Source organism: Zosterops lateralis (genome assembly GCF_965231275.1).
Source record: "Zosterops lateralis genome assembly, chromosome: 3".
Taxonomy (NCBI): Eukaryota; Metazoa; Chordata; class Aves; order Passeriformes; family Zosteropidae; genus Zosterops; species Zosterops lateralis.
The window spans coordinates 98,261,846-98,287,027 of record NC_139764.1 but is presented as its reverse complement, the minus strand read 5'-3'; the positions used below and the strand labels follow the sequence as shown (position 1 = coordinate 98,287,027).

General features: G+C 38.9%; 1 protein-coding gene across 2 annotated transcripts in view; it reads left to right on the top strand.

Moving 5' to 3' along the window:
• The first annotated feature begins 4,886 nt into the window (after positions 1 to 4,886).
• KIDINS220 (kinase D interacting substrate 220) overlaps positions 4,887 to 25,182 on the top strand; it is an 82,747-nt gene continuing 62,451 nt past the window's right edge. The window contains exons 1-9 of one of the 2 annotated variants that reach the window (XM_083856044.1): positions 4,887 to 4,926; positions 12,201 to 12,350; positions 16,608 to 16,706; positions 18,098 to 18,196; positions 19,661 to 19,759; positions 20,704 to 20,805; positions 21,236 to 21,334; positions 22,223 to 22,420; positions 24,277 to 24,375. In XM_083856044.1, coding sequence (XP_083712170.1) covers positions 12,243 to 12,350; positions 16,608 to 16,706; positions 18,098 to 18,196; positions 19,661 to 19,759; positions 20,704 to 20,805; positions 21,236 to 21,334; positions 22,223 to 22,420; positions 24,277 to 24,375 — 903 coding nt within the window. In that variant the 5' untranslated portion in view covers positions 4,887 to 4,926; positions 12,201 to 12,242. The remainder of the gene's footprint in view (positions 4,927 to 12,200; positions 12,351 to 16,607; positions 16,707 to 18,097; positions 18,197 to 19,660; positions 19,760 to 20,703; positions 20,806 to 21,235; positions 21,335 to 22,222; positions 22,421 to 24,276; positions 24,376 to 25,182) is intronic. The other variant, XM_083856043.1, reaches the window with a different exon arrangement.

Sequence of the window (25,182 nt, the reverse complement as noted above, 5' to 3'; positions counted from 1 at the left end):
ATGTGTTCTAGATCAGTTAGAAGAGAACATTCAAAATGTATTGGATGAAAAATAGTGTAAGATGGCTAATATAGCATTATTCAAAGATGTTGTGATAAGTTATTCAATTTAAGAATTTAAAATATGGAACTTTATTCTTTCCTGCCTTGGTTACACATTCAAAGGAATAGTTTTACCTCAATGCAGAAGTAGTTATGCCTCCAACCACCCGTATGTTAAGGTGAGAGAACACCCCTAAAATGGATAGCTACAGTATTCCTAAATTTGCCTTTCCTGGTTCAGACTATAATACATTGTCAGTGAATTTCATTTTTATTATTCCAAAATATATATTTTTTAAAAAGTGTTATTTTTCAACAGATCCATAAACTAAGTGTTGGTGTATGGTAAAATTAAAATACCACTGTTAGTTACACTGTGATTGTGATATTTTAATAATTACTTATTTCTAATTTGTCTCAGCAGTGCTGCAGAAGCGGCATGCTGTTATGTTTTAAAGGTGTTTTTAACTTGCCTATAAATGTTCTTTTCTAATTTGTGTCTTTAAATCTGATTAAACTGTAGTTTAAAAAAAGTGAACTTGTTTTTCTAAATTCTTTGCTGTCTGTCTTTAATGAATGGTGAGGAACAAAATTATTTTAATGCAGTTTCTCCTTTTAGATTGCTAAATATACATGACATGCATTTACACTGTTATTTGGAATGTTCTAGTTCAAAATTGCATTTATTTAGTTTGCTTTCTAAAGCCTATATACATGTATATAATTATTTTTCAGTAGAGCTAGTAAACAGAATTTTGAGTCTAGCCTCTTGTTACTTGGGAAGGGGGTTAAGCAATTTAAACCCTCCATCTCAGAGCATATTGCTACTCGATGAGCACTACTTCTGGCTATGACACCTGGGGAGTTTTTAGCTTGAGAAATGAAAATCTCATAACTGAGAAATCAAATTCAGTGCTTTGAAGAAGCTGTTGCTTTAATTGCTGGTTCCAAAGGAGCAGGGCTAAATATCTACCATACATGCACCTTTTTTTTTTTTTTTTTTTTTCTTTTTTTTTTTTTTTTTTTTTTCTTTTTCTTTTTGAATCTCAGCTACCAGGACTCTGATTAGGCAGTTTCTGTTGGCTGGTGACAGTACATCAAAGCTGGCTGGACCTGCAGTGTTGACCTTAGATTGTTGGAGAAGAGATATTGTGTGTCACCCCTAAAGATGGGCTGTTTCCATCACTTCCTGTCTCACACTGAATCACTTTCTCTCTTCTTTTGAGCTGGTATTAATTCCACTTCAGTATGAATTTTGTAAAGATGGCGTAATGTTTTAAAGACACCTTTATCCAGATCTCTTTCTGCCATCAGTCCCTCCATAGAGGAATGTGGAATGTGTGATGTTCCCTTGAAAGCAATGGTATTTTTGCTTTCAAAAAATACCTTGGAGCAATAGTATTTTTGAGCCTTGTGTGTTTAGAATTCTCTTTTAGCAAGGTGTGTCAGAGGAGATGAAAGTACTTGCCATTCCAACACAGAGGACTACAGATGCAATTTTAGAAACTCTGGTGGTTGTAATTCTAACCAGAAGTTAGACTGCAATGGAAATTGCCTTCTCAAATATACATTTACAACAGAGTCAGTCAGGAGTATGAAGTGCCCTCATGAAATAAATCTTGCTGCATTTAGTGAAAAACTCATTTGAAGAGATTAAAATAAAACACAGCTTTCTGCTACTAAATGTTGTAAATTGTTAAGTTGCTGCACAGTCACAATTAAGAGCATCCTGGAGCCAGCAGATATTTTCCTGTGGCTATATTTAACTTAGTTCCATCTGAGTAACTTCCTGATAACGTTCAGGATGTTTCAGTATAGAATACAGAAGTAGTTCTAATGGGAGATGTCTTCAGCCTATTTACTAGATGAGAGTTGGAGATCTGTCCGGAGTTTGGCAGCAGTACATGTTACAGCTCTTCCTAAGGTGGTCATACATAGCAGCAAAGGAGTTATTTCTCCATGGGGGCTGCACATGATCTTTCCCAACTGAATAAACCACAATTGCACCATGTTTCAATGCCGATGTGAATTAGTCAGTGGTGGGGAAGCGTTGCTCCTAATCTAAGCATAGGGTCAAAGTTAGAAGAGCACAAGGATGTCAGGAGCTGGACTCACCTGAAGCAAAAGTGGGTGATAGTTAAGGACCCATACAGAAAAATGCCTTTTCTGCCTCCATATTCACGGTGTTTGTACAGTTTCATTTTATGCAGGAGGGAAGGAACTACTGTTTCTGTCTGAAATTTGTAACTACATGGTGAGAATACATGAGTGGGAACACTATGACACGGGATTAAGGATTTGGGTGATGGGAGATTATGAAGTGAGATACTAATATACGTTTTTGTATTAGGTGTGAAAAAAGTAATATCTTGAAAGTGTTTCAAAATCTATAAACCTGAAGAGGCCAACACAGGCAGTCTTGTCAGACTGTGGTTTCTCTTATCTACACAAGATTATATGGGTGCCTGAAGCATCAGGACCACTCTTCCTTGAGTAGTGGCCCTTATGGAAATGTTCAGGTGGTACAGAGAACCCTTTTCAGCCCCACATTAACTGCAGGGACTCATCCTCCATTTGTTCACATTTCATTTCTGCAAATAAGTGTAAAGAAGGAGAATGTGCTTTATGTAGTTATTTTTTCCCAGTTTTTCAGCTGAACCAATGTTTTGGTGCAGGATTAAGTGGATTTAGCTTTTGAATTTCACAGCTTGTGCCTTTGCTTTGTATTAACAACTTTAGAGCATCTAAGGAAGCTGTATATTTTATCAGGGTGTGTGAAGACTTTAAGGTCATTGGAGAATTCATGCTTAAAAAAGTGAGGAAAGCCCTTGCTGCATGGTTTCTGGTTTATAAGTATTTGGGGTATAGGGGAAGCCCTGTCAAATGTTTCTTTAAGAAGGAAACAGTCATGGCTCTTTACTGAGATGGAAGATCTCTGTGCCGCAAAGAATTTTATCAATGCTTTGACCCTTGAAACTCAGTAGCCTTAGAAATAAGTACTGTGGCAACTATGCTCCTTTCTCTTGCTGGTTTGTTGTCATCTTTTAGGCAAGGTTTCATGATCTCATGGGGAGATGTTATTGCTGTAGTCACCAGAGATCATCTCTCATCCAGTTGTCCAGATGAATTAAACACATCTATTATCATGGATTTGGACTGTGCTGAAGATAGAAATGACATTTTACAGTCTGTGGGTGTGTTTTATCATCACTGAAAGCACTGATGAAAAAACTGAAGAAAATGTTGGGAATGTCATCAGGCAGCTGCAGCCATGCACACCCTGGCCTGGGCTGAGAGGGGAACTTTCAAAACATCCATGAAGCTGTTTGGAGATCTGGGCTCTGGGGGAGTCTGAGAGAATCTGGTGGAATCTCAGGGTATGTGGTGGTATTGCAAAATGTGCATTATGTCAAAGTTATCTTAAATCAGGATGTACTGAATATTTGGTCTTTATATACTTTCAAGACTAATCAGCAAGAAAGGAGACTTAGTAAGTAGGGTAGCATCCACAGGACATCCTGGAGCTAACAAGCTCTAAGAATGCAGTAAATCAAGATGTTGATGTATGTCAATGTTGATGTTGCCAACTTGGCAAAAGACTCAAGGTCCATGTAGAGTTGGTCTATATTCATTATTATACTAAAAATCACTCCTCCCTGGGCAGGTCAAAAAGACCCTGTCCAGGTGAAGGCCCTTCCCGTGAGCATTCACAGAAGTCAGCTGAGGCTACATAACTTGTATGGAAATTACAACCCAGCCATAAAAGGAGGAGCTGCATTTGGCAGGTTACTGACACGGCTTCTGTGTATAAACAACAGAAACGTACAGTATTTTGAGTTGGAAGGGACCCATTGGAATCATAAAGTCCAACTCCAACTCCTGGCCATACACAGGAGGACAAGCCCAAGGGTCATTCCATGGGACAGCATTGTCTGAATGCTGCTTGAACTCTGTCAGCCTTGGTGCCGACAACTTCCCTGGAGAGTCCACGCCAGTGCCAACCACCCTTTGGATGAAGAATGTTCTTCTAACATTCAACCCCCACCTCCCGCCTCAGCTTCACGCTGTTCCCTCAGCTCCTGTCACTTGTCCCCACAGATAAAGAAAGAGACCAGCAGCACCTGCCCCTCCCCTTTCCCACAGCAGGAGGCTGTAACTGCACCGAGGCCTCTGCTCACTCTCCTCCAGACCGAACGAGACAAATGACTTCGGCCACTCCTCGTATTCCCTCGGCTTGAGGCCCTTCACGCTGCTCGTTGCCCTCCTCTGGACGCTCTCTAACAGTTCAATGTCTATTTTATGCCGTGGTGCCCAAAGCTGGGCTCGGGGTGAGGCCCCTCCGCGGCGCCGCTGTCCAGCCTCTCGTTCCCAGTCTGTCCGCACACCGGGCAGCAATTGTTCACTACCCTTTCCCCCCCTGCTTTTCTATCAGAAAGCAGCCAGGGGCTGACTGCTGGTGTCTCTCCAGGGTGGTGCCACCTCTGCGCTGCCCAGCGCTTCTCCGGCTCAGCCGGGCCCACCGTGCTCCGCTCCGGGCCGGGCCGGCGGTGCGGCGGCGCTCCCGGGCACGGATCGTCCCGGGCAGAGCGGCTCCCGGGCAGGGCTGCTCCCAGGGAGGGATCGCTGCCCAACAGGGCTCCTCCCGTGCCCGTTGTTGGCGCCGCCCGCGGCGATGGGCGCGGCCGGGCCGGGCGGAGCCGCCCCCGCGCGTCGGGGCCCGGGCGGGCGGGGCGCAGCGGCGGAAGATGGCGGGCGCTGTGGGGCCGCGCTGAGCTCAGCCGCGCTCGGGCCGCCGCCTCTCTCTCTCCCTGTGTGTGTGTGTGTGTGTCAGGCTCCGGCGGGGCCCGGGCAGCCGCCGCAGGGCCCGAGCGCGCCCGGCCGGGCGGTGAGTGGCGGCGGAAGGCGGCGCGGGCCGGCGGGGGAAGGGCAGGGGAAGGGCACGGGGATGTGGGGGAGGCGGCGCTCCCGCTGCCAAACAAAGGGCGTCGCGGGGCCGCTCCCGGCGGGGCCGTGCTCGGGCCATTCGTGCCTCGGGGGCCCGGTCCCCTCAGCCCCGGCGCTCTCAGTGCGGGGCCGCGGGTCGGGAGGGGCGGTGCGCCCGCTCCGCTCTGCCCTGCCCTGCCCTGCCCTGGGCATTGCCCTGGCATATCCCGGGGCTGCGGCGGTGCCGGGTGCGGGGTACACCGGGCTCGGGGTGCGGGGTGGAGGGCGGCGCACCGCGGGTGAGGCGCCCCGCCAGTGCCGCGGGCACGGCCCAGCGTCCCCGTCACCCCTGTCACCCTGTCCCGGGCCGGGAGGAGCCTCTCGTACCGCGGGTCTCTCTTGTTGACTCGGAAGGGTAGATAAGGGTTCGACCCGTCAGGGAAGCTTTTGGCATCTGATTTCCAAGGTAAAGAGTAACAGAACGGTTGGGGTGGAGGGACCTCCGCAGGCACAGGGTCCAACCGTTCTCGAGCGGGGACAACAAGGGCGGATCGCCCGGGCCGTGCCCCGGGGGCTGGGGGGAGTCTCCAGAACGGACCCTGCGGCTTCCCCGGGCAGCCCGTGCCGGTGCCGGGTCACCCTCACAGGAACTGACAGCGATTCCTGGCGATCCGAGACTCCCCTGAGTGCAGAGGGGACAGCGGGGCTGGTGAGGGTCTGGAGCACAAGTCCCGGCGGAGCGGCCCAGGGAGTGCCGGGGGTGTTGAGCCTGGAAGAGAAGGAGGCTCGGGGGTGACCTTATCGTTCTCTACAGCTGCCTGAAGACTGTAGCCAAGTGGGGATCAGCCTCTTCTCCCAGGCAACAAGTGACAGGACAGGACAATGGGGCATCAAGCTATGCCGGGGTATGTTAAGTTTGAATATTGGGAAGAATTTCTTCTCAGACAATTAGACATTGCAGTGGACTGCCCGGGGAGGTGCTGCAGTCACTGACCCGGGAGGTGTTTAAGGAAAGACCACTCAGTGCCTTGGGCTCGCACATAGTGGTGTTCAGTCGCAGGTTGGATTCAATGGGCTCTCAGGGGTCTTTTCCAGCTTAATTGAGTCTGTTTCAGTTTCTGCCCATTGCTTCAGGTCCTGCCACAGGACATCACTGAAATAGCAGCAATATGTCTTAAAGGTGATGGGCTTTGCCACTTCACATATAGGCTTAAACATTGGTTGGAAAAGTGATCTTCTCTCAATAACTTTTGGTAAAGGATTAATGGCAGAATAATACAGTAATACGTCTTTTGCTGGAAAAGTGTTTAAATCATTACCTGATTAATTACCTGACACTCCTTCTCCTGATCAAATAGTAAAGAAATGGACAGAAAAATAGAAGATCTTTTCCTGAGATGGAAGCCCGTCTTTTTGTCTACTGGATAGGCATCTATTCTTTGTTCTGCCACAGCATTTATTTAAAATAAATTAGTTACTAAGAAATTAAAACCTGCTTGAAATTCTGTGTGATCACAGCTTATGAAATGGTGCCATATTTTTTTAAAGTTCTACACCACACCATTCACTCTTTTAAAGTGGAAACATTTAAAAAGTTAGACTTTTGTCATATAACTTGTGTCTGTGACTAACAAACCCTTGATTTTATGATACAGAGAAATGTGTTGGTCATATGAGACTGTGTAAGATGACACTGCAGACTTTCTTGAGCCTTTATTTATTTCGTACAGGTTTTGACAATTGATTTGTGTTTGTTAGTATAATTTAAAGAAATCCCATAATATTAGTAACTCTTCTGGTTGCTTTCTTTTATCTGAGTTATTTAAAACCAGAAATAGTGAGTTGTAGGACTGAGCACCTTGTATTTTGTCCAGGAATTGAATTTTGTCTTAGAATTCAGATGTTCTTAACAGTATGTTACTGTTCATTGACTATATTTAAATTTTGTCTCAAAGGTGGACAGATTTCTCTGATAAAGTATAAATCCTGTTATCAGATACTTCACGCTTTATTTTAACTAATTTCTTTAACTGATTTTTTTAGCCAGAGTGGAACATAGGCATGTCTGATAGTTGCTATCCTCTGACAACTAGCCCTGCATTTTAAATATAGATTTACATCTTTCTAGTCTTTTATATGTAACCCCCAGTCTCTTTTGTTTTATTAAAACTAGCAAAAATCCCATCACTACAATATTTGGAAATGGCTGTTGCCTTGAGTGCATAAGGTAGAAAAGAAGGACTTGTCTATTTCCAATTTCCCATACTTCTTACTGTGTGCAGTTATGATGAAATTGTTTTTCAGTTATATTGATTTCAGATTTCAAAAGAAGAATATCTGTGTGTCTAGCTGTAGTTCACTTTTTGTGTCTTTTGATATTTTAGAGTTATGCAATTTTGTTCTTTGTGATGAAGTAACAAAAAGTAAGGTAATTAAAAATATCTTCTCACCTGGATAACAGAAATGTGGTTAAGAGAAGTAGAATGAATGTTCCCAGATAAACATGGAAAAGCAGAAATGCAGCATAAGGTCATTAGTCACACTGGAATTTCAGGCACTGGAGAAGAAGTGTGGGTGTAGACTACTTATGGAAACTTAAGATTTGTTATTTCTCTGACTCTGAATACCAGAAATTAATGTTATTAGAGACTCATTTCAGCTGTTCTGAAAATTTGTTCTTTAAACAGAATGCTGGTTGACTCAGTCCCAATAGAAAGAATATTTTAAAATATTTGCCACTTCATGTATTGCCTGACTTGTGATCTCTTCATTTTTAGGAAGTAGATCCATTTAGGAAGGGATTACAATAAAGTGTTGTAAAGGCTGGGCAATGCTTGTGTTAGCAAGACTCTGTGTGGTGTAAGTAAAGGTGATGTTTCAGCATGTTTTTCATTTCTTTATGCCATCATAAGTGTAAAAACCTGTGAGAATATGAAGCTGACTTTTGTTAGTTTTTTATAATAAATTTCATGTGTACAATTCTTATGTTTCACATTTTTTTTTAATTCTAATTTGAAAAGATGGTGTTTCCAGCTCTTAAGGGTGAAATGCTGTGCATTTACACATTTGAGTTATATGTGCTCAGATTTCAGCAGACAGTAATTATTTCCTTTTATAGTTAGCTGAAAGATCTGCCACAGTGTTGCATGTTGGGAAGGTGGCTTTTGTGTCTGGAAAAGGAAGGAGGCATTAAAAGTAGTCAACAGTCTTCACTGTATCATGAAAAGTAAAAATTTAATGTCATTACTATCTTGGCTTTCTTTTATTTATTTTTGTTTTGTTTTGTTTTCAGTAGGTATTCTCAATAATGCTAGAGTTGTTGACCAATTTTGATATTTATTCATAAAAGATCACTGCACATTTAAAAAAATGCAGAAGATCTATGTAAAAATTATGATAGTTGGAAAATTTAGTGGGTAATAATAAGTGAGTAATAATATTTTTTATATAGTTAGGAACTGGTAGGAGGTTCTGAGAATACATAAAATACCTGCAGATTTGAGCTCTGCTGTCAATACTGGTGCTGTTGAGAGTAACTATTTTTTTTAAATTGCCAAATTTTTGCAGTCTTTTCAAAACAGTGATAATGTTCATCTGCTTCAGCTCAGGATGCAACAGCCTTACAAAAACAGGTTAATCCCAGTGCAAACATTGCCTTCACCTGAGCATTAGTGCACTTTATATGTTTTCATAGTTCTTGGTGTGTTGTTAATTTTGAAAAATACCAGGATTTGCTACCCAAGGGCATTGTGAGATTTCCAAGCTTCAAAGTTTGGATTGTGAGTGAAGAGCAGGTTTTTGCACTGGAAATTAGCTCACTCAGGTGGGAGAGAAAAATAATGGCTTTCATCCCTATTGGAAAGGGGATTGGTTTGCAAATAGAATCCTGGTTTTAATTGAAATTTTTGTTATAGGTTGTGAAAGTACTTCTGCTGTGTCAAAGAAAGTAAATATGTTAATTGAGCAATTAAGGGCCATTTGTGTATAGGATGTTCTTGAATGATACTGGTTTTGCTGTATTTATGAAATTTGGCAGGGATTAAGTTCTCATCCTTTAATTTGGTTAAGGATAAACCTTAGATTTTTCTTTTTATTCTAGGGTTGTTTGAAAACTGTATGAATATGTATTTCAGGAGCTTTTTTCATTAAAGGGACCAGAGTAGAATTACTTCTCTAGCTAGAGACTGTTTCTCAGAGTCTTGCTTCATTTTTTATGATTATTTAAAAGAAATCTGAAGCATTGGAAGAAATCACACTTTAGTGACCAGCACCCATATGGACTTTGAGTACAGTGCCTAATTTTCATAACATAACATACATTTCCTTTAATGAAAAGGTGGACTGTGGCTGTGTTTAGCTGATGGTGAGTTGCTGTCATGACTGAAAGTGTCATGACTGAAAGTGAACAGAACCATTCAGGCTTATTTCAGGCGTGTTCTTTGTTCTTGGTGGGGAAGAAATAAAGCAAAGTTTCCAAAAATCTTAATACCACCGTTTTGTATTTTATCTTTGTTTCTGGAGTGGTAGGAAGATTTTTGTTTGTTTGGTGGTTGTTGTTGTCCCTGAACTGTGCTGTCCTAAAGCCCTCCAGAGATGTTAATCTTTTGGATGCTCTAAGAAGCTTCCCTGAAAAAGGGCAAGTAAAAGCATGAGGATATAAAATGTGTAATTATAGTATTTGATTTTGTGATTCTTGTTTTTATAAAATAGACTGTAATTAATTCTAAGAAGGGGATATTATGTGACAGTGAAGCATAGGGGACAAGAAATATTAATATTCTTGGAGGTCTTTTATAATTTTATAAAAGTAATTTTTATGTGGAGTTTATAAACACATCTCTAGATGTGTTCATTGGCATCAGGTGTTTTGCTGTTAGAGGTTTAAGCTGTCTCTAAGGATTCAGCTCTGCATGAAGGCAGAAGCTGCGCTGTTGCCAACTGGGATTTCTGAAGCAGGATGCTTATCTCCAGTGCAGCAGGGCTGCCTCTGCCTTTTGGAAATATCCCCATAGGGGACATCAAGGGAAGAATCTCACTTTGAGGAGAAAGCAATGCTGAATACTTTCTTTCTTTTCACACTAGCTAAGAATTAATTGGGGAAATTTTGATAGCAACTGCAGAGTATAAATCAGTTGGTGAGACATATTTAGTCATATTTTGGGGATGTTCTTAATACAGTTTTCAATTTAGTATTTGGTATGGAAAGTAGCATGGAGATTGAAGGTACAGCTACAGGAGAGAGGCTGGGAGATAGCACAGGAAAAGCAAAAAATGCCTGTGGTGGCAGTGGAGCTAGCAGCAAATCACACTTCATGGATTTCTGTTATCATATGTAAAAAATAGTGGGAGGAATGCAGGTGTATGTGAATATCTAATGTCATTTTAAGTGCTTGAGAATATCTGAGACACCTGCATAGAGCTGTAAGATGCTGCTGTAGGCTATGAGGGAGGTTGGCTGTTCTGGACCTGGCAACTGGATGCCAGGCAAAATGGTACTTTCCTAGTATTTTTTGTGTCTGAACTGGCAGTAGGAGTCAACGTGTCCACACTGAGTCGGTAAAATTGCTGTTTCTTTTCAAACGTTTTGTATTTTTTGTGGTTTAGTGGGGTTTTCGTTTTTAAGTTTGCAACCTCTCAATTGGCTCTTCCTCCTACTGAAAAAAATAGAGACAAATATATACCACCACTGTTGTGCTGCTCACTCCCTTTGATGGTAATTTAACTGTGTAATAAACGTGACAGACCTTTTCTGTTCTTAGTTTATTTATAGCTTTCTTGTGGGGCAGGCTGGCTGCTTGGGCAGTGCCTAGGAAAACTGCTGCTGGGCTTTATTTGTCAAGTCTGGATTTATTTTTTCTTTACTGGTTTTAGGTGTGGGTTTTGAAAAATGTCTGTAGTTTCTTTTGTCACTAGACATTCATGTGCACCTGAATTTCATTTGCACGTCCTCAGAGCTGCTGTCATCTTAACTGAGGTGTTAACTGGTATTATTTTGAACAAGGCATTTCTGTATGTGGGTCATCGATGGCTGCATTGCTGTAGGTGAGCTCGGGTAGTATCTAACATATCCTGACAACAGTGTGTATGACTAAATATACTTGATAAAGGAGAAAGGATGGTGTTACAGACTATGTAAGCGATTTAAAGTGGAGCTGGAGTATTTGATTTAAATCTCCAAATCTAAACTAACTTCTCTGTCCTAATCACAATGAAGTTCCTCTTGGCTTCTCATCTCCTTTGTTCCGCTTCATCTGGAAGCACAGAAAAAATTCATTGTCTGCGTTGATTTGAGAGTAAAAGTAAGAATATTTGCCTGGAAATGCCACTAGTCTGGCATCTGCCTGGGGGAGAATAGCCTAAGCAGTAAACACTAAACTGGAGGTTTTCCTCTGATGTTACAAGAAAAAGCCAGAGCATGATTGTGTCAGCCACTGGTGGGGAGAAAGGTATGAAGGGCTGCTGGAGTCCTGTGTTTAGCCCCATGACCTGTTCTGCGTCCAGTGAAACTTAACTTAGGTGCAGTAAGTGACTCAGCTTCTGTTGGTGTGTGTGTGTATAAATTTAACACAGTAGTTCTAAGGGTGCTGGGCACAGCTTTTCTGGAAGTCTGAAGTGGTTCTTAGTGGTCTGCCTTAAAAAAGAAAAACCTTTGCTATCTTGCATATTAGAGGTTAAAAACATCATCAGTTAACAGAAGCCATGTTATGTTTGACTAGCAAGTTAACAACGTGCCATCACATGCAGGCGTTGTCTGCATAAAGTTGGTGATAACTGATTTAGTTAATCGTGTAGAACTCAGGGTTCCATATGGCTGCGGTCTCTGCAGACTAGAATCACTGTATTTTGTAATGCTGATTAGTCTCAATGCTCTGCTTATACACATAAAGGATAAGGGTTATATTGTAAATATAACTAGTATATATTAAGTTTGTGACATATACAGATATTCCTATAATGCTGTGTATACCTATATGCATTCTATTCAAAATATTTATTTAGAACACGTGTAACAGAATAATTTCTGTAATTTTCTAAGAACTAGAGAAAGTTGAGACTTTCTAAGGAAACGTAGTGCCTTTTAATGCACATCTCCAGAGTGTTGTGTTGAGGAGAATAGCAGGTGTTTGTAACCAGCCAATAACTTATTAGCATATATAATTCACACTTTCTAATATCAAATGTCATAGCTGTTACTTATGCTTTGCTGGTTTTTTTTTTTTCTTTCCTGAAACACAGGTAAGCTTTGTTATTGAGAAGCATTTTAAATAGTGTGTGAAGATGGCAAGTCTGATGAGTCAGAGTCTGTTGACCTATGTAGAAGAAGGAAATGTTCCTGCTCTGAAAGCGCTTCTCGAGAAATGCAGGGATGTTGATGAGAGAAATGAGGTAAGATGATTTTTGAAAAGGTCAGTTTCACATTGCAGCTTATTAGTTACAGAATGAATAATTAGTGAGATCACACTGATTATTTAATATACAAATTTCAGTTTTGTTTTTAAGTTATTGCTTTCCTTTGCATGACCTGAACACTATGTGTTCAGTCTCTGACAGCACCTCAAGCATCTTTCATAGTATTTGCTTTCTAGAGTGTTCTTCTGAGCTGGAAAATGCAGCTCTATCCTTACTTTGTGAATGGACTTTATACCTGTATTTCTGTGGCTAAGAATTGTTTCTTAGTTCTCAGATCCAACTGCATATGTTCATTTTGTGGTGAAACCTGGTATGATGATAACCCTTGCCTCACATCCTGGTTTTCAGTCAAGAGATACTTTGTTATACAATCCAAATAAAAGCATATATTGCAACTTACATGAGCATATGCTTATCTAGATGAAAAAATATGTATCCGAGAGGTATGTCTAGAGTTTACCAGGAGTATGCAAAACTCTTGATACACAGTAGCGAGTTTATATGAGAATTATTCAGAATCTGTTATATTGATCAATTTTTCAAATCTGCATAAGATGGGAGGAATATTTTTTTTGAAAGAAGTCCAATGGCATATGTTACTCAAACCCAAAAAGCATCATGCAAATGTGAAAACAATGTACAGAATTTAGCCTTACTGTAGTTATTGGATCTGGTTTCAATTAAGACAGTTTTCTTTCATTGTTGGCACGTTCGTTCCGTGCTGTGTGTGCACATATGCTGAGGTATTTCAGATGGGAGAATTTTTAAGTTTCAGAGCATACACATGAACCTCACCACCTGGCATGTAGCATATCTGAGAAAGGGAATGTCTGTTCCCTCTGCTGGCAGTTCCTTTCAACAACATGGCTGAAATCAGACAGATCGTGTTGATTTCATCAAGTGTCACTGCCTTCACCTTCTCTAAATTTTCTTCACTTATTGGTGGGACTAAACGTAGTCTTGGGTTTCATTAACTGTCTTTTTTGCAGAGATCATTTCCCTGATACCTATTGTTTTCTGTCTTCTTGTCTGTTGCATTGGAGAAGGTCATTTCAGATGTGTGTGGTTTGCATCAGTTGTAAACCCTGTGCAGGGACAGTCTGTATGTATGAGAGGAGTTTAGTTTAAATGATAGCTCTTCCTTAGAATTCAGTGGTTTTGAGTGCAGTTCAGTTTCCAGTTTGGGACCTGCCAAGACATCTTTTCCTCTTGGGTAAAGGAAAATACCAAAAGGAGAGTGCCTTTGGAGATCTAAAAAGATTGCTGGCAAGCTAAAGTTTGCTAAGGGCCAGGACCTCCCAGGCTGCAGTGACTTGTCCAATGGTAGGATCACCCACATTGCTACCAGCCTTTTTAATCTTGACTGTGGTCAGTTGCCAGAAAAGCTGGGATGGCCCAGTCAGTTTGCATATGGGTGGTTTTATTACATTAACACCATCAGTTTCAGTGAAGTGGGGCAAGTCTCAGCCTCTCTGCCTTTTCTCTGCACATCCTTCTACTTGTGTGATTTTTTTCTCTCTCATACCAGACACATGAATTAACAGCTAATGATAGATGCCTGCTTTGTGTCATACACTTTGATCCTAACAGCCTCCACTTTCTCTTGATGTGCCTTTCTTTTTGCTCTTGGTGCTGAAGGAGCTTCTGTATGTTCAATTCTGAATCGTCTGTTCTTTCATGGACTGTGAGAGCACTAACCTGTAAGGTGGCACCACAAATTGATTTCTCTAAAATGATACAGGTGTGCTCCTTTATAATTTGGTTATTCCAATACTTAGACTGAGCTGTGATGTACAGATAGACAGTAATTGATGTGTGTGTGAGAAATATGGGCATTTATTTGTTGTGGAGTGTCTAGACTCTTAGACAACTTTTGAGAATGAATCTGGAGGTCACAGATGTAGTAATTATCTTTTGTTTGTGTTGGTGAAATCTTGGTGATGTTTGCTAAAACATTGTAACATTATACTTACATTTGAGAGTGTTCTAACAAAAAGGGAAGGATGTTTTCAGTACCCCTATAGAAAAGTCTACATCTGTCTCAGAGAACCAAAGCCAGTCTGCAGCTGTATGACACTTCTTACAGGAGAGAATGATTTTACCATCCATAGCCTCATCTTGCCCAGACATACTTTTATTTGGAATGCATTATCCTTTTGTGTTATCCACTTGTGGAAGATAATCAGAGTGATAACAATAGTAACTGTTCAGAAGGAGGCAAGAAGAATGGTCAGGCTAAAACAGGGGATTTTGTGTGTTTCACTAAAGCACTGCCTGGAAGGGATCCTTGGAGATTGTGTAGTCCTGTCCTGAGGTGGGTTGGTTGGAGCCAGCTGGAATTGCCTGTGTCTGACACAGGGCAGTCCCAGCATCTCTTCCCAAAGATTGTGTGCAGTTCCCTCTGGTCATCCCAACAGACAGGAGTACTCAGTCCAGTGAGGTTCCTGTCTGCCCAGCCTGTCAGTGCCCTCAGGGTGGCAGCACAAGCACCTGGTGCATCAGCCACTCCTCCCAACTTTGTCCAGGCTGCAAAGGTGCACTCTGTGCCATTGCCCCAGTCCTTAAAGAAAGGGTTAAATGGGATCCCACTGTTGATTCCCTGCACCAGTGACTGGCCTCCAGCTGGACTTTGTACTGCTGATCCCAATCCTGTGAGCTCAGCACTGCAGCCAGTTCAGTCCTCCTCACTGTCCATTTGTCCAGCCTGTACTTCATTAGTGTCCCTGGTGGCTGTGGGAGACAGTGTTGAAATCCTTGCTAGATGTGGAATAAACAGTCTCTCAGCTCTGCATCCACTGACTAGTGATGCCATCACATAAGGCAGAGTGGTCAGTCAGGATTTCTGAAATCACTTGGCGTGTGTATTCCCAACTTATTAACTTGCATGTCTTAAAGAACAAAAGTTATGACTTGTTTTCTCCTCCAAAGAGAGCTGTTCTTTTCTAAAAAGTAGCATTTTATTTTCTTTTGATTTTTTGAGCATTTTAATTCTCTTTTTATGACCAGACCTAAAACTACTTCTTGTTGATACAAAATATACTTTAGGATCTAAAAGCAATGGTGTCCTTTTGAATGTATAAAATGTACAGTTATAACAATGTAAACTTACATGAGAGCCTAATTTTTCTTTGTGAAAAATTACTTTATAGATATAATTACATAAGGAACAGCTGATAGGCCAGAAAGTGTTTTTGAAAGAATCCATACATTTCTGTGCTTCTGTGTGTGTAAAGAGCAGAAAGAGTCATCAAGTATCTTTATTAATCATGTTGTTAATAGTTTCAGTTATGAAGATTAGTGATATTACTGTATTGTGATTCTGCATTGATTTTTATTCTTTCCAGGGAAATTGCTGGTATATAGCTCCTAACTTGTAGCTTTTGTATTATTTAGAGACTAGATAATTTGAGTTTTCTGTAGTGGAGAGAAAAAACAGAAGCAAGGTCAGAAAAAACTCTCTTAATTTCTTGAACTTTTAATTAATAAATTTACTGTAGAATTTAGCAAGGTTTACTTTTCAGCATGCAGAGCAGTTGAAACTCAAATATGCTGACACAAAAGTAGGCTGATGGAAGGGTGACAGATTCTAACTGACTTTTAAAATACTTCTGAAGGCATATAAACCAGCTTTTGTATCTTTCATCTTCCTTGAGGTGAGACTGTCTGCTAAGAACTCACGCTGCAGAGGACAGAAGTGATGTCTGCATTTCCTATGCTGTGAGATAGAAGTGGGGTATATAACCTGACTATTTTTTCCAAGGCTTTAGCTAATATTGCTGTGAATCAGTGTACATGTTTTAATGGCCATTGTGGTTCCTAAGGTGGATATATTTCTTTATTTTCTATATTTCTTAATTTTTTAACCATGCGACTGAGTTGCTCCAAGCTGTAAAGATGTAACATGTATTGGAGATGTCCACAGCAAGCAAATAATTCAGAAAGGTAGATATTTAATAATGTAACATTTTTTCTTTTAGTAGCCCTTTGTAATGTCTGAAATGTTTGGGGTTTTTTGTTTTTTGATCTCCTACAGTACAGGGTTTAATACCATATTCTCCATTTTTGTTGCAAATATACTGTGTGGTTTCAACACCAGTCGTTCTTACTGCTTCTCAGTGGCAATTAAAAATGGAAACAATGTTGCTCTGTAGTTTCTATGTTTTTATTGCATGGGTGTGTGTGTCGTTTTCATCACTTCCCAATGCATTTATTTTCCTGTCACTTTAATTTCAGAATGGCCAGACTCCACTTATGTTGGCTGCTGAGCAAGGCAATCTAGAAATTGTCCAGGAGCTTCTCAAGAAGGGAGCTAATTGCAACTTGGAAGATGCAGTAAGTATTAGTGCCTATGTGATGGCACCTAACAGTGGAGGAAAAAGCAATTTCAAGGAGCAGGGAAGGAAAGGGAATTTAGGTTAGTGTTGAGCTCAGGAGGGGAAAAAAGCAGGTAGAAAATGATGACATATAAGAGAAATTTTATACAAAATTGCTTAGCTTTTGTATTTCTCCAAGCCCTCATGAAGAGTAGGGATATTCCTCAGGTGTTTAAAAGATCTTGATCTCTGCTGAATTTGTTGGTGTTTCTTCTGGGATATCAGAATAGAGGAATACAACATCAAAGATGAGGTCCAAGGGATTTTGCTTGTCACAGTGTTGTTGAGGTGTGTCAGTGGGTTGAATTTTTGTTTATTTTTTTGGGCTGAATTTTTATTTGGTTTTGGTTTTTTTCCAGTAAATATCTAGAGAGAGTTTAGGTTAAAGGATTATTTCAGATGAAAGCCAGAACATTGGCAGAGAGGGGTTTCAAATTTATGAATTATTTTTGTGCCTCAGCAAGAGGTTGACTCCAGATGAAAGATACCCAAAAGGGGTGAATAGAACAGAGATATTGTTAGAAAGTTTTGAAAGGTCTGAAAGGTCCAGTGAAGAGTGATAAACAGGAAAAGGATGTCACTTGGCTTTTTTACTTCTACACTTAGTTTAAGTGTAGCAGAATGGATATCCAGGTCTTCTGTGGAATTCGCCTAAAAAATCCAGAACAACAAAATCTACCAACCAACCAAGTCTCTATTGTTTTGAGACATTCATTACAGTTGCTATAAATGCCACAGTTTCTATACTTCTAGGAAGGACAGCTACCTTATAAACTGTTGCTATATTTTATAAGTGTGTAGCATATAAAAATCCACACCTGGATGAGCTTTGATCAGTGAGGGAGAAATAAGCATAATGCAAGGGGAAATGTATCTTCTGAAGTGATCAGACATGTGAAAAGCTGTGGTCCAGATTACCCTGTATATCAGTCCCTTGAGTGCTGTCACACACTATACGTGGAGACCCAGTGCCACTGTTTTCTGTGGTCCTGGTTAGTATCTCATTCCCTCTCAGCAGTTTTTAATGTCCTGACCTCATTTTCTAATCCTTTGTAGGTGCTGCTTCCTCCATATATTTATTAAGATAACCTGCAATGAACTGAGGAGTGGAAAGGGCTAGATATTGGGTAGGAGAGCACATAATTGAAGGGGAGATTTGCAGTAGTTGCTCTGTATTTCCACGTGTATAACTGGCATGCTGTGAGTTTATTAGTACTTTTATTATTTTTTAAAGGATAGCTATTTTAAGGGCTTCTGTATTTCCTGTTGTGGATTAAACATTTGAAAGTCAAGGTTACTTGCATTAAAATATTGAATATTACTTTATAACATTTTTTCCTTTTTTTCTAGGATAACTGGACAGCTCTTATTTCAGCAGCTAAAGAAGGACATGCAGCTATTGTAGCAGAGCTGCTCAATTATAATGTCAGTTTGGAGCATCGGGATTTGGTATGTGTTGTCTTAGTATAAAAATAAAATAGAAAAACAATTATGTGAATTGAAGATTTTCAAATCCATAAAACTTAAGGAAAGATCTTTCGTTTTTTTACATTATGTACCCAGTGCTGCTGAAATGAAAAAGAATATATAGTTAAATATTGCTTTTTACACCTGTAAAATGATTGCTTTAATGTTAATAATGGCAGCCAATTTACTAGGGCTGCTTTCCCCCCTTAATTTGCTTTGTAAAAAAGCTAAATTGAAGAACAGTTTGATTTTTGGGTGTGTTTAATGTGAGTGAGAGTTTTTTTGTGGGAGGGGCTTGGTTTGTGGTTTTTGTTTTTTTTTTTTTTTTTTTGTTTGTTTTTTTTTTTTTTTTTTTTTTTTTTTTTTTTTGTTGGAGGTTTTTTTTGTGTGGTAATGGCTTTTTTTTAAGGTATTCTGGTAAAATAAACATTATGTTTCCCAGAAGATACCTGTCTGTATTTACTTTTATTCTGGACAGTGATTGTTCATACAGCAGTCCCTGTTTTCAGTCTCCCAACACTTGCTTTCATTCATCTTGCCAAATTTTGATATGGGAAAGTGGGCACTACAGTCCAGCCCATCGAAAGAGTTACAAAAGCTGCTGACAGGAGTCTGAGGTTAGATGGCCCTGAAGAGCCATAAACTGTCTCCATTGACAGAAGATGGAATTAGGTACCTGCAAGGACTAATTTTGTTCTGCTTAAGTTAAAATGTGGAAAACCATTAGGGGTGAGTTGAAGTGCTTCCTTTAATTGAAGTGCCACTCTGTCTGAAAGCTGAGGCATCTTCACTAACCAAGATTTTTTTGTTTAATGTTAAGTACATTCACATGAGAAAGTGCTTGATTTCTAGACCTCTGTCAGTCAGAGTGATCTATCACATCTCCAAAAGTGTATTATAAAGAAATTAATAAAAGTTGTGCTTATAGTTATTGGAGGCATACTGTTATTTGAAATGAAATTTGTTTACCTGATCTGTCAAATGCCTTAGGCAGTGAAACCTCATTGTCTCCTAGCTTACAAACTTAAATGAACACAGCAGTGTAGTTTGAAATTAATTGCTCTTACTACTCCCTGCTACAGAAATAAAAAATAAACTTTCCATGTTAACTGATGTGGAGTCTAGACTTTGTTTTAAGATGTGTGTTTCTTTTTTTTTGAAATCCAGTGGTTGAATTTGTATGCGTTTGAAATCTGAATTCAGTGTTCAACAACATTAAGGACATGCTGTTTTCCTGAGTTTTGCATATAACAGGAACTTAGTACTTCCATACAAGAGCTTATTATTTATTCTAAATAAAAAGGACTACAACATTGTGTGGTCAGTCCTTACTATATTTTGAATTTGCAGAATAGTCTTAGGACAAATACAAAATGAAATAAAAGTCATTAGTTATATTTCTAAGTATTTTTCAATTTTTACATTTCATTGAATTGTCTTTGGTAGGGAGGATGGACTGCCCTGATGTGGGCGTCATACAAAGGCCGTACTGAAGTGGCTAAACTGCTGCTTGAGAAAGGAGCAAATCCAAACATCACAGGCATGGTAAGTTTTAGTTTTAAACATCTCCTCCTCCCAAGTGTTTGAAGTCCTGAATTGTACACTCATCTTATTATTTTGCGTTTTTTGCAGTATAACATTAATCACTGTACTTTATAAAGGGGCTTGCTTTAATAATCTGTGTGATTGCCACTGGCTTTTTTAATAATTTTGAATTTTTTTTAATTGAAGCAAATGGTTGTATAGCTCGTACTAAGATTCAAATTATCAGCAGAGGAAATAATAGAAAAGATAAGTAGTGTATCTAATGTTACTTGTAAAATAACTGTCATTTTTCTACATCTGTAGAAGTTAATGGAGTAACTAATGTGTGCAATTTAGAAATCATAACTTACTTTAATTGTTTCATAATAGTTTAGATTATACGCACAGATACCATTCATATCAGAGAATAAAAATCCCCAAGATTTTGAGATTTAGTCCATTTGTAAGCATTTTCTGCAAAAGCATAGGCATTGAACAATTTGAACAATTTGTTTATACTGTCAGTTCTCTGTTGTTTGAGGCCATGAACAATGAAGGGAGAACCCAAATGGCCAAAACAACCTTTGTAATGATTGATTTTCTCTGGTTTGCATGTGCAGTATCTGTGTGTGTGGCACAACTCCTCTGCAGTCCTGATTACTTAGGGATATTACATGGCTGTCTGTTTCTTCCTTTCTACCTTACAAATGTTCCTATTAAGATGAGAATGTGAATTTACAAACCTTGTTTAAAGAGTTAAAAATCAAAGCTGATTCAAAACAGTGGACGTCTTCCTAGATATCATCTAGATAATGTACTACATAATAATTATTGATAATGTAGTTGGATTTATTTCTGTATATTCATTCTTCTATGGGTTTAACTTCTCTTGAGACTTGTTCTTTTGATGTAAAATAATGAAAATATGTAAGACTATAATTATGTCTTTGTTTTTTAATTCTAAGCAATACAGTGTTTACCCAATTATTTGGGCAGCAGGACGTGGCCACTCAGATATAGTTCATCTCTTACTGCAGCATGGAGCTAAAGTGAACTGCTCTGACAAAGTGAGTTATACCTATGTAACATTTAATTTCTGTAATGTTTGATAAACTTCTTGTAAAAGGAAATCTATGAGTTCTTGATTAGAAAAACACTTGTTGTTATATTTTACCCATGAGATTAGTCTTAGCATGCTAGGGTAAGTTGTTATGCTTGAAAGAGGTTTTTCCATAGTGTGCTCAAGATACTTGTGAATGTATTTCTGTTTCCTGAGCTATTGGAAACCTTGCCATCCTAGGTTGTATAGAAAAATAATTCATACAGCTAATCTACAAAAGAAGAGTTAAAGTGGCTTTTCAAATGCTTGTGTTAATTCACAAGACCCAATTATGTTTTTGTAAAAACGTGAGCAATAAAGTATAGGATAAATACTAGTTTGTATGGGATACTAAATACAGAAAGCAATATGATAAAATGTTGTGAATGTTTTTTCAGTATGGAACCACCCCACTGGTTTGGGCAGCAAGGAAAGGTCATTTGGAGTGTGTGAAATACCTGCTGCAGATGGGAGCTGATGTTGATCAAGAAGGAGCTGTAAGTAACTGCATTTTTCAGTGATAAGGACATCTGTGTGTCTTGTTTGGGTTTTTTAATAAAATAAATACTACGAAATACGTGAAACAAGATGAAATGTTGGTGTTGGAGTATTTTGCATTCCAGCTATTTGCTGACTGCATGTGAGAGTTACTGAAATTTCTTTGTGCCTTTTAATAAAACTATGATGTAACTAGAGTTGTGTGGACACACTAGTATGTTAAGTGTAAGTTTTAATGGCCATAAATTAATTTAGGTAATTGTTATCTGAAGGTTTGTGCTATCAAAATTCATTCAGTATCAAGCCTGATACATCAAATATTTTATTCCTCAGTGCCATTTGAAAAGTAAATCAAACATAAGTCATCTTTTGGAAATAATAATGATGATTGCAACTTTTCAGAAATTGGATTTTTTTCAGAAGTTTCAGCTGCATATTGTTTTTAAACAAAACAGGTTACATTTGAATTGCTTGTCAAAACAAAATCTATTAAAAGTTAAGTGGAAGATTAGGAAGTCTTTCAGGATTCATATGATTATTTCTGAAGTTCTTCAAAAATCCTCTTTGTGAACAGTATTGGTAGACCTGGGTGCTCTGTTCCCATATGACAAGAAAATTATTTTATCATATATGTGGCATTCTGGAGATAGAATAAACTGATCTGAACTCTACATTTTGCATTTGAAGAGTTCTGTACTATTGCTCTTAGTTTATTGCTTTGATTTTAAAAAGCCTGGATTTTGGTGCACTTTAAAATAGAAAACTGAAGTAGCATTTGGATGATTAAGAGAGTAATGTCAGTGAGTGTTCTCTTCTTATTTGAACTGCTGGTATAATGGTGATTGCTATATCCACTGTACATTAAAGTCTTTTGGTTTTATTTAAAGAATTCTATGACTGCACTTATTGTAGCAGTGAAGGGCGGCTATACTGACTCAGTAAAAGAAATACTGAAAAGGAACCCAAATGTAAACCTAACAGATAAGGATGGAAATACAGCTTTGATGATTGCGTCAAAGGAGGGGCATACTGAAATTGTGCAGGATCTTCTTGATGCTGGAACTTACGTGAACATTCCTGACAGAGTGAGTCAATTTTCATCATAACTGTTGTTTTGTATGCAGATTTGTAAATATGTGATTTTTCTGGCTGTCTGATTTTTCTGCCATCTAGGGGTGTTTTTGTGTATTGCTCTTTTACGAGTATGTTAAGAAGTGAATGTTGCTGTGGGAAAGTAAAGGACAAACTACTGAAACTACTCTTTTTCTTTGAGATGCTTGAATTGAGAACATAGGACATATGACTTATCTGTAACATAAGACTGATACTGCACTAATCTGTAGGTTTGGGATGGGATAGTGCTGTAAACCTTGAGTTCTGTAAAAAAGAATGTATTTAATTCAGCATGTACCTTTATCTTTTCCAATGAAACTTTTTACTAGAAAACTTTTATATGTGAGAGGGAGACTTCATCTCTGGGTCAAGAGATGTAAATGTAATGTTGTGTACCTGACCTACACATGCATTGCTCAGTAGAGATGGGACATGAACAGTGCCCAGAGTGTGAATCTGCACGTTGACAGTTCAGGATTTATTTGGTTACTCATACAGGTGCTTTGCAGTGTCTGCAGTGCCCTCTTGATAGTCAGGTGTTTCTGGAGTGTCAGAGACAGGTCAAACACTGCAGCCCTGAGGCTGTAGTTGTAGATACCTAAACTTAGATGTCTCTATCAAGGTCAGTGACTTAGTTCAGAGCAGTAGTACATTTTTGAGGCTGCATTCCCAATCCCTAAGTTGGATTGTTTGGGGTTGCAGAGAATAGAGGAAAGCTTCCTAATATTTGCTTCATAGATTTAAAAGGATTTTTTGATGCATTTTTCTGTATTTCAGATGTCAATGCATTTCTCAGATTGCAGTTTACAGTGTTTCATGTCACAACAAATTTGACCTCAGACACATATCAAAGCAAACTTTAAAAATATTTAAGAAAACACATTACAGTCCCTCTTAGCACCTCTTCTACCACAATATTCTATAACATTTCTGCGCTTTCAGGAAGGAGAAATTACAGCTCCAAAATTGCGTTACAAAAATACACCTAACAATGAGTACTCTTAGTTTCAGATGCTAGAGTAGGTTTTGATAAAGAAAATTTCTTGGTTTGCCAAGTATGTAATGGCTGATTGATGGGGCATTTCCTACTGCTGAGCCGAGTTCCACACCTGTGATTTTGCTATACTTTTATTCATTTTTCCTGTTTCATCGTAAAAGGGGTACTAGGGAGTTTCAGGAGTATAAGGTAATTTCTGAAATTCTGGCATATCCTTAAGTGTGTTAAAATCAGAAGCCTTAAGCACAATTGTTACTTTGTTTTATGTATATACAATTCCATTTACCACACCAAAATATTTTTTGTTTTGATCTGAGATGAAGTCAGCCTTTTTGCTTTTTTTCTTTATAATAGCATAGTGTATGTAAACAAGATAGCAGTCAAATCTGCACAAAAAAAAAGGCATACATTTATTCAAAATTCTTGAGGAGCTTTTGTCAGCTGTGAAACATCTCAAGGAGGCAGACAATATTCTTGTCTGATTGTAAGTAGTTATTACTATGAGTATTTGGTTTTCCTATGAACAGAAAACAACTGGCTTTTTTCATATTTATTATTAATTTATGCTAGTTTTTTTAGGATAGTGGTTTAAGCTAGACCTATTTATAGAGTGTTTTTTTCCTGAATAATTAGAAAAAAAAAAAGTCCATATACCCATTTTTTCAGAGATAGTTCTGTTTTTTGTATTTTCTTTTTTTTTTAAATCAGTGGAGATTTCTTCATCTAAATAGGCATAGTATATATTTGGAAGCTATAATTCATTCTCTGTTGCACTTCTTATTGGTAAATAATATTAATTCATGTTCAATATTCTTTCACAATTTTTTTTAGAGTGGAGATACAGTGTTGATTGGGGCTGTTAGAGGTGGTCACGTTGAAATTGTGAGGGCCCTGCTCCATAAATATGCTGATATAGATATCAGAGGTCAGGTAAGTACAACAGTGTCAGTGTTAGAGTACTTTTTAAATAGTATGTGAATTTGTATACCAAACAATTTTACTGTGTTCCTGAAAACAGGGCTTTAAAGTTTGCTCTGTCTACTCCGTAGGAAACTCAAATTCCATCAAACAGTAAAATACATCACATTGCTGTGCAGGTTTTAAGATAGAAGATACAGGCAATTGTAATGGCTTGTTAAGCACAGTTTATTCAGTTAATTGTATAATGGTTGAAAAGCAAAAGATTAAACTGAACTTACTTTATCTGCACTACTGAACAGATTTAAAATAATAACATACTTTGAAATACACTTAATGTAATGATTTTGATCATATTTTAAATAGAATATCAATGAAATGTGATGCACCCAACATCATATCTGTTGTCAGAGTGGTTCTGTCACTGTGCTTGGTTGGTTCTTGTCTCCACCAACTTTGTGTTGCTTTCTATTAAACACTGTTGTCAGTGATTTCTGTGTTTTCTACCCACCCCTTCTTTCTTTTTTGTCCTTTGATTAAGATGTTAGTTTTACTTTTCTACTGGAAGCTCTCTCACTCAGCTTGGTCCTTGTTTTTGTTATATTCAACTTGCATTCTTTTGCTTGAAGCTATTCCAATCACTCTGCTTTGTTGGTGCACGTGTTCTGCTAGGTTTGAACACAAAACTAACTAGTCACTGAGAGTTGCAAAGGTGCAGTGCCTGCTGCGGCTGCAGAGCCTCTGAGAAGCCAACAAGTTTTTATTTTCAAGAAAAAGTAGTGTTTGGATTTCTTCCTCTAACTTGCCATTGGCAACTTA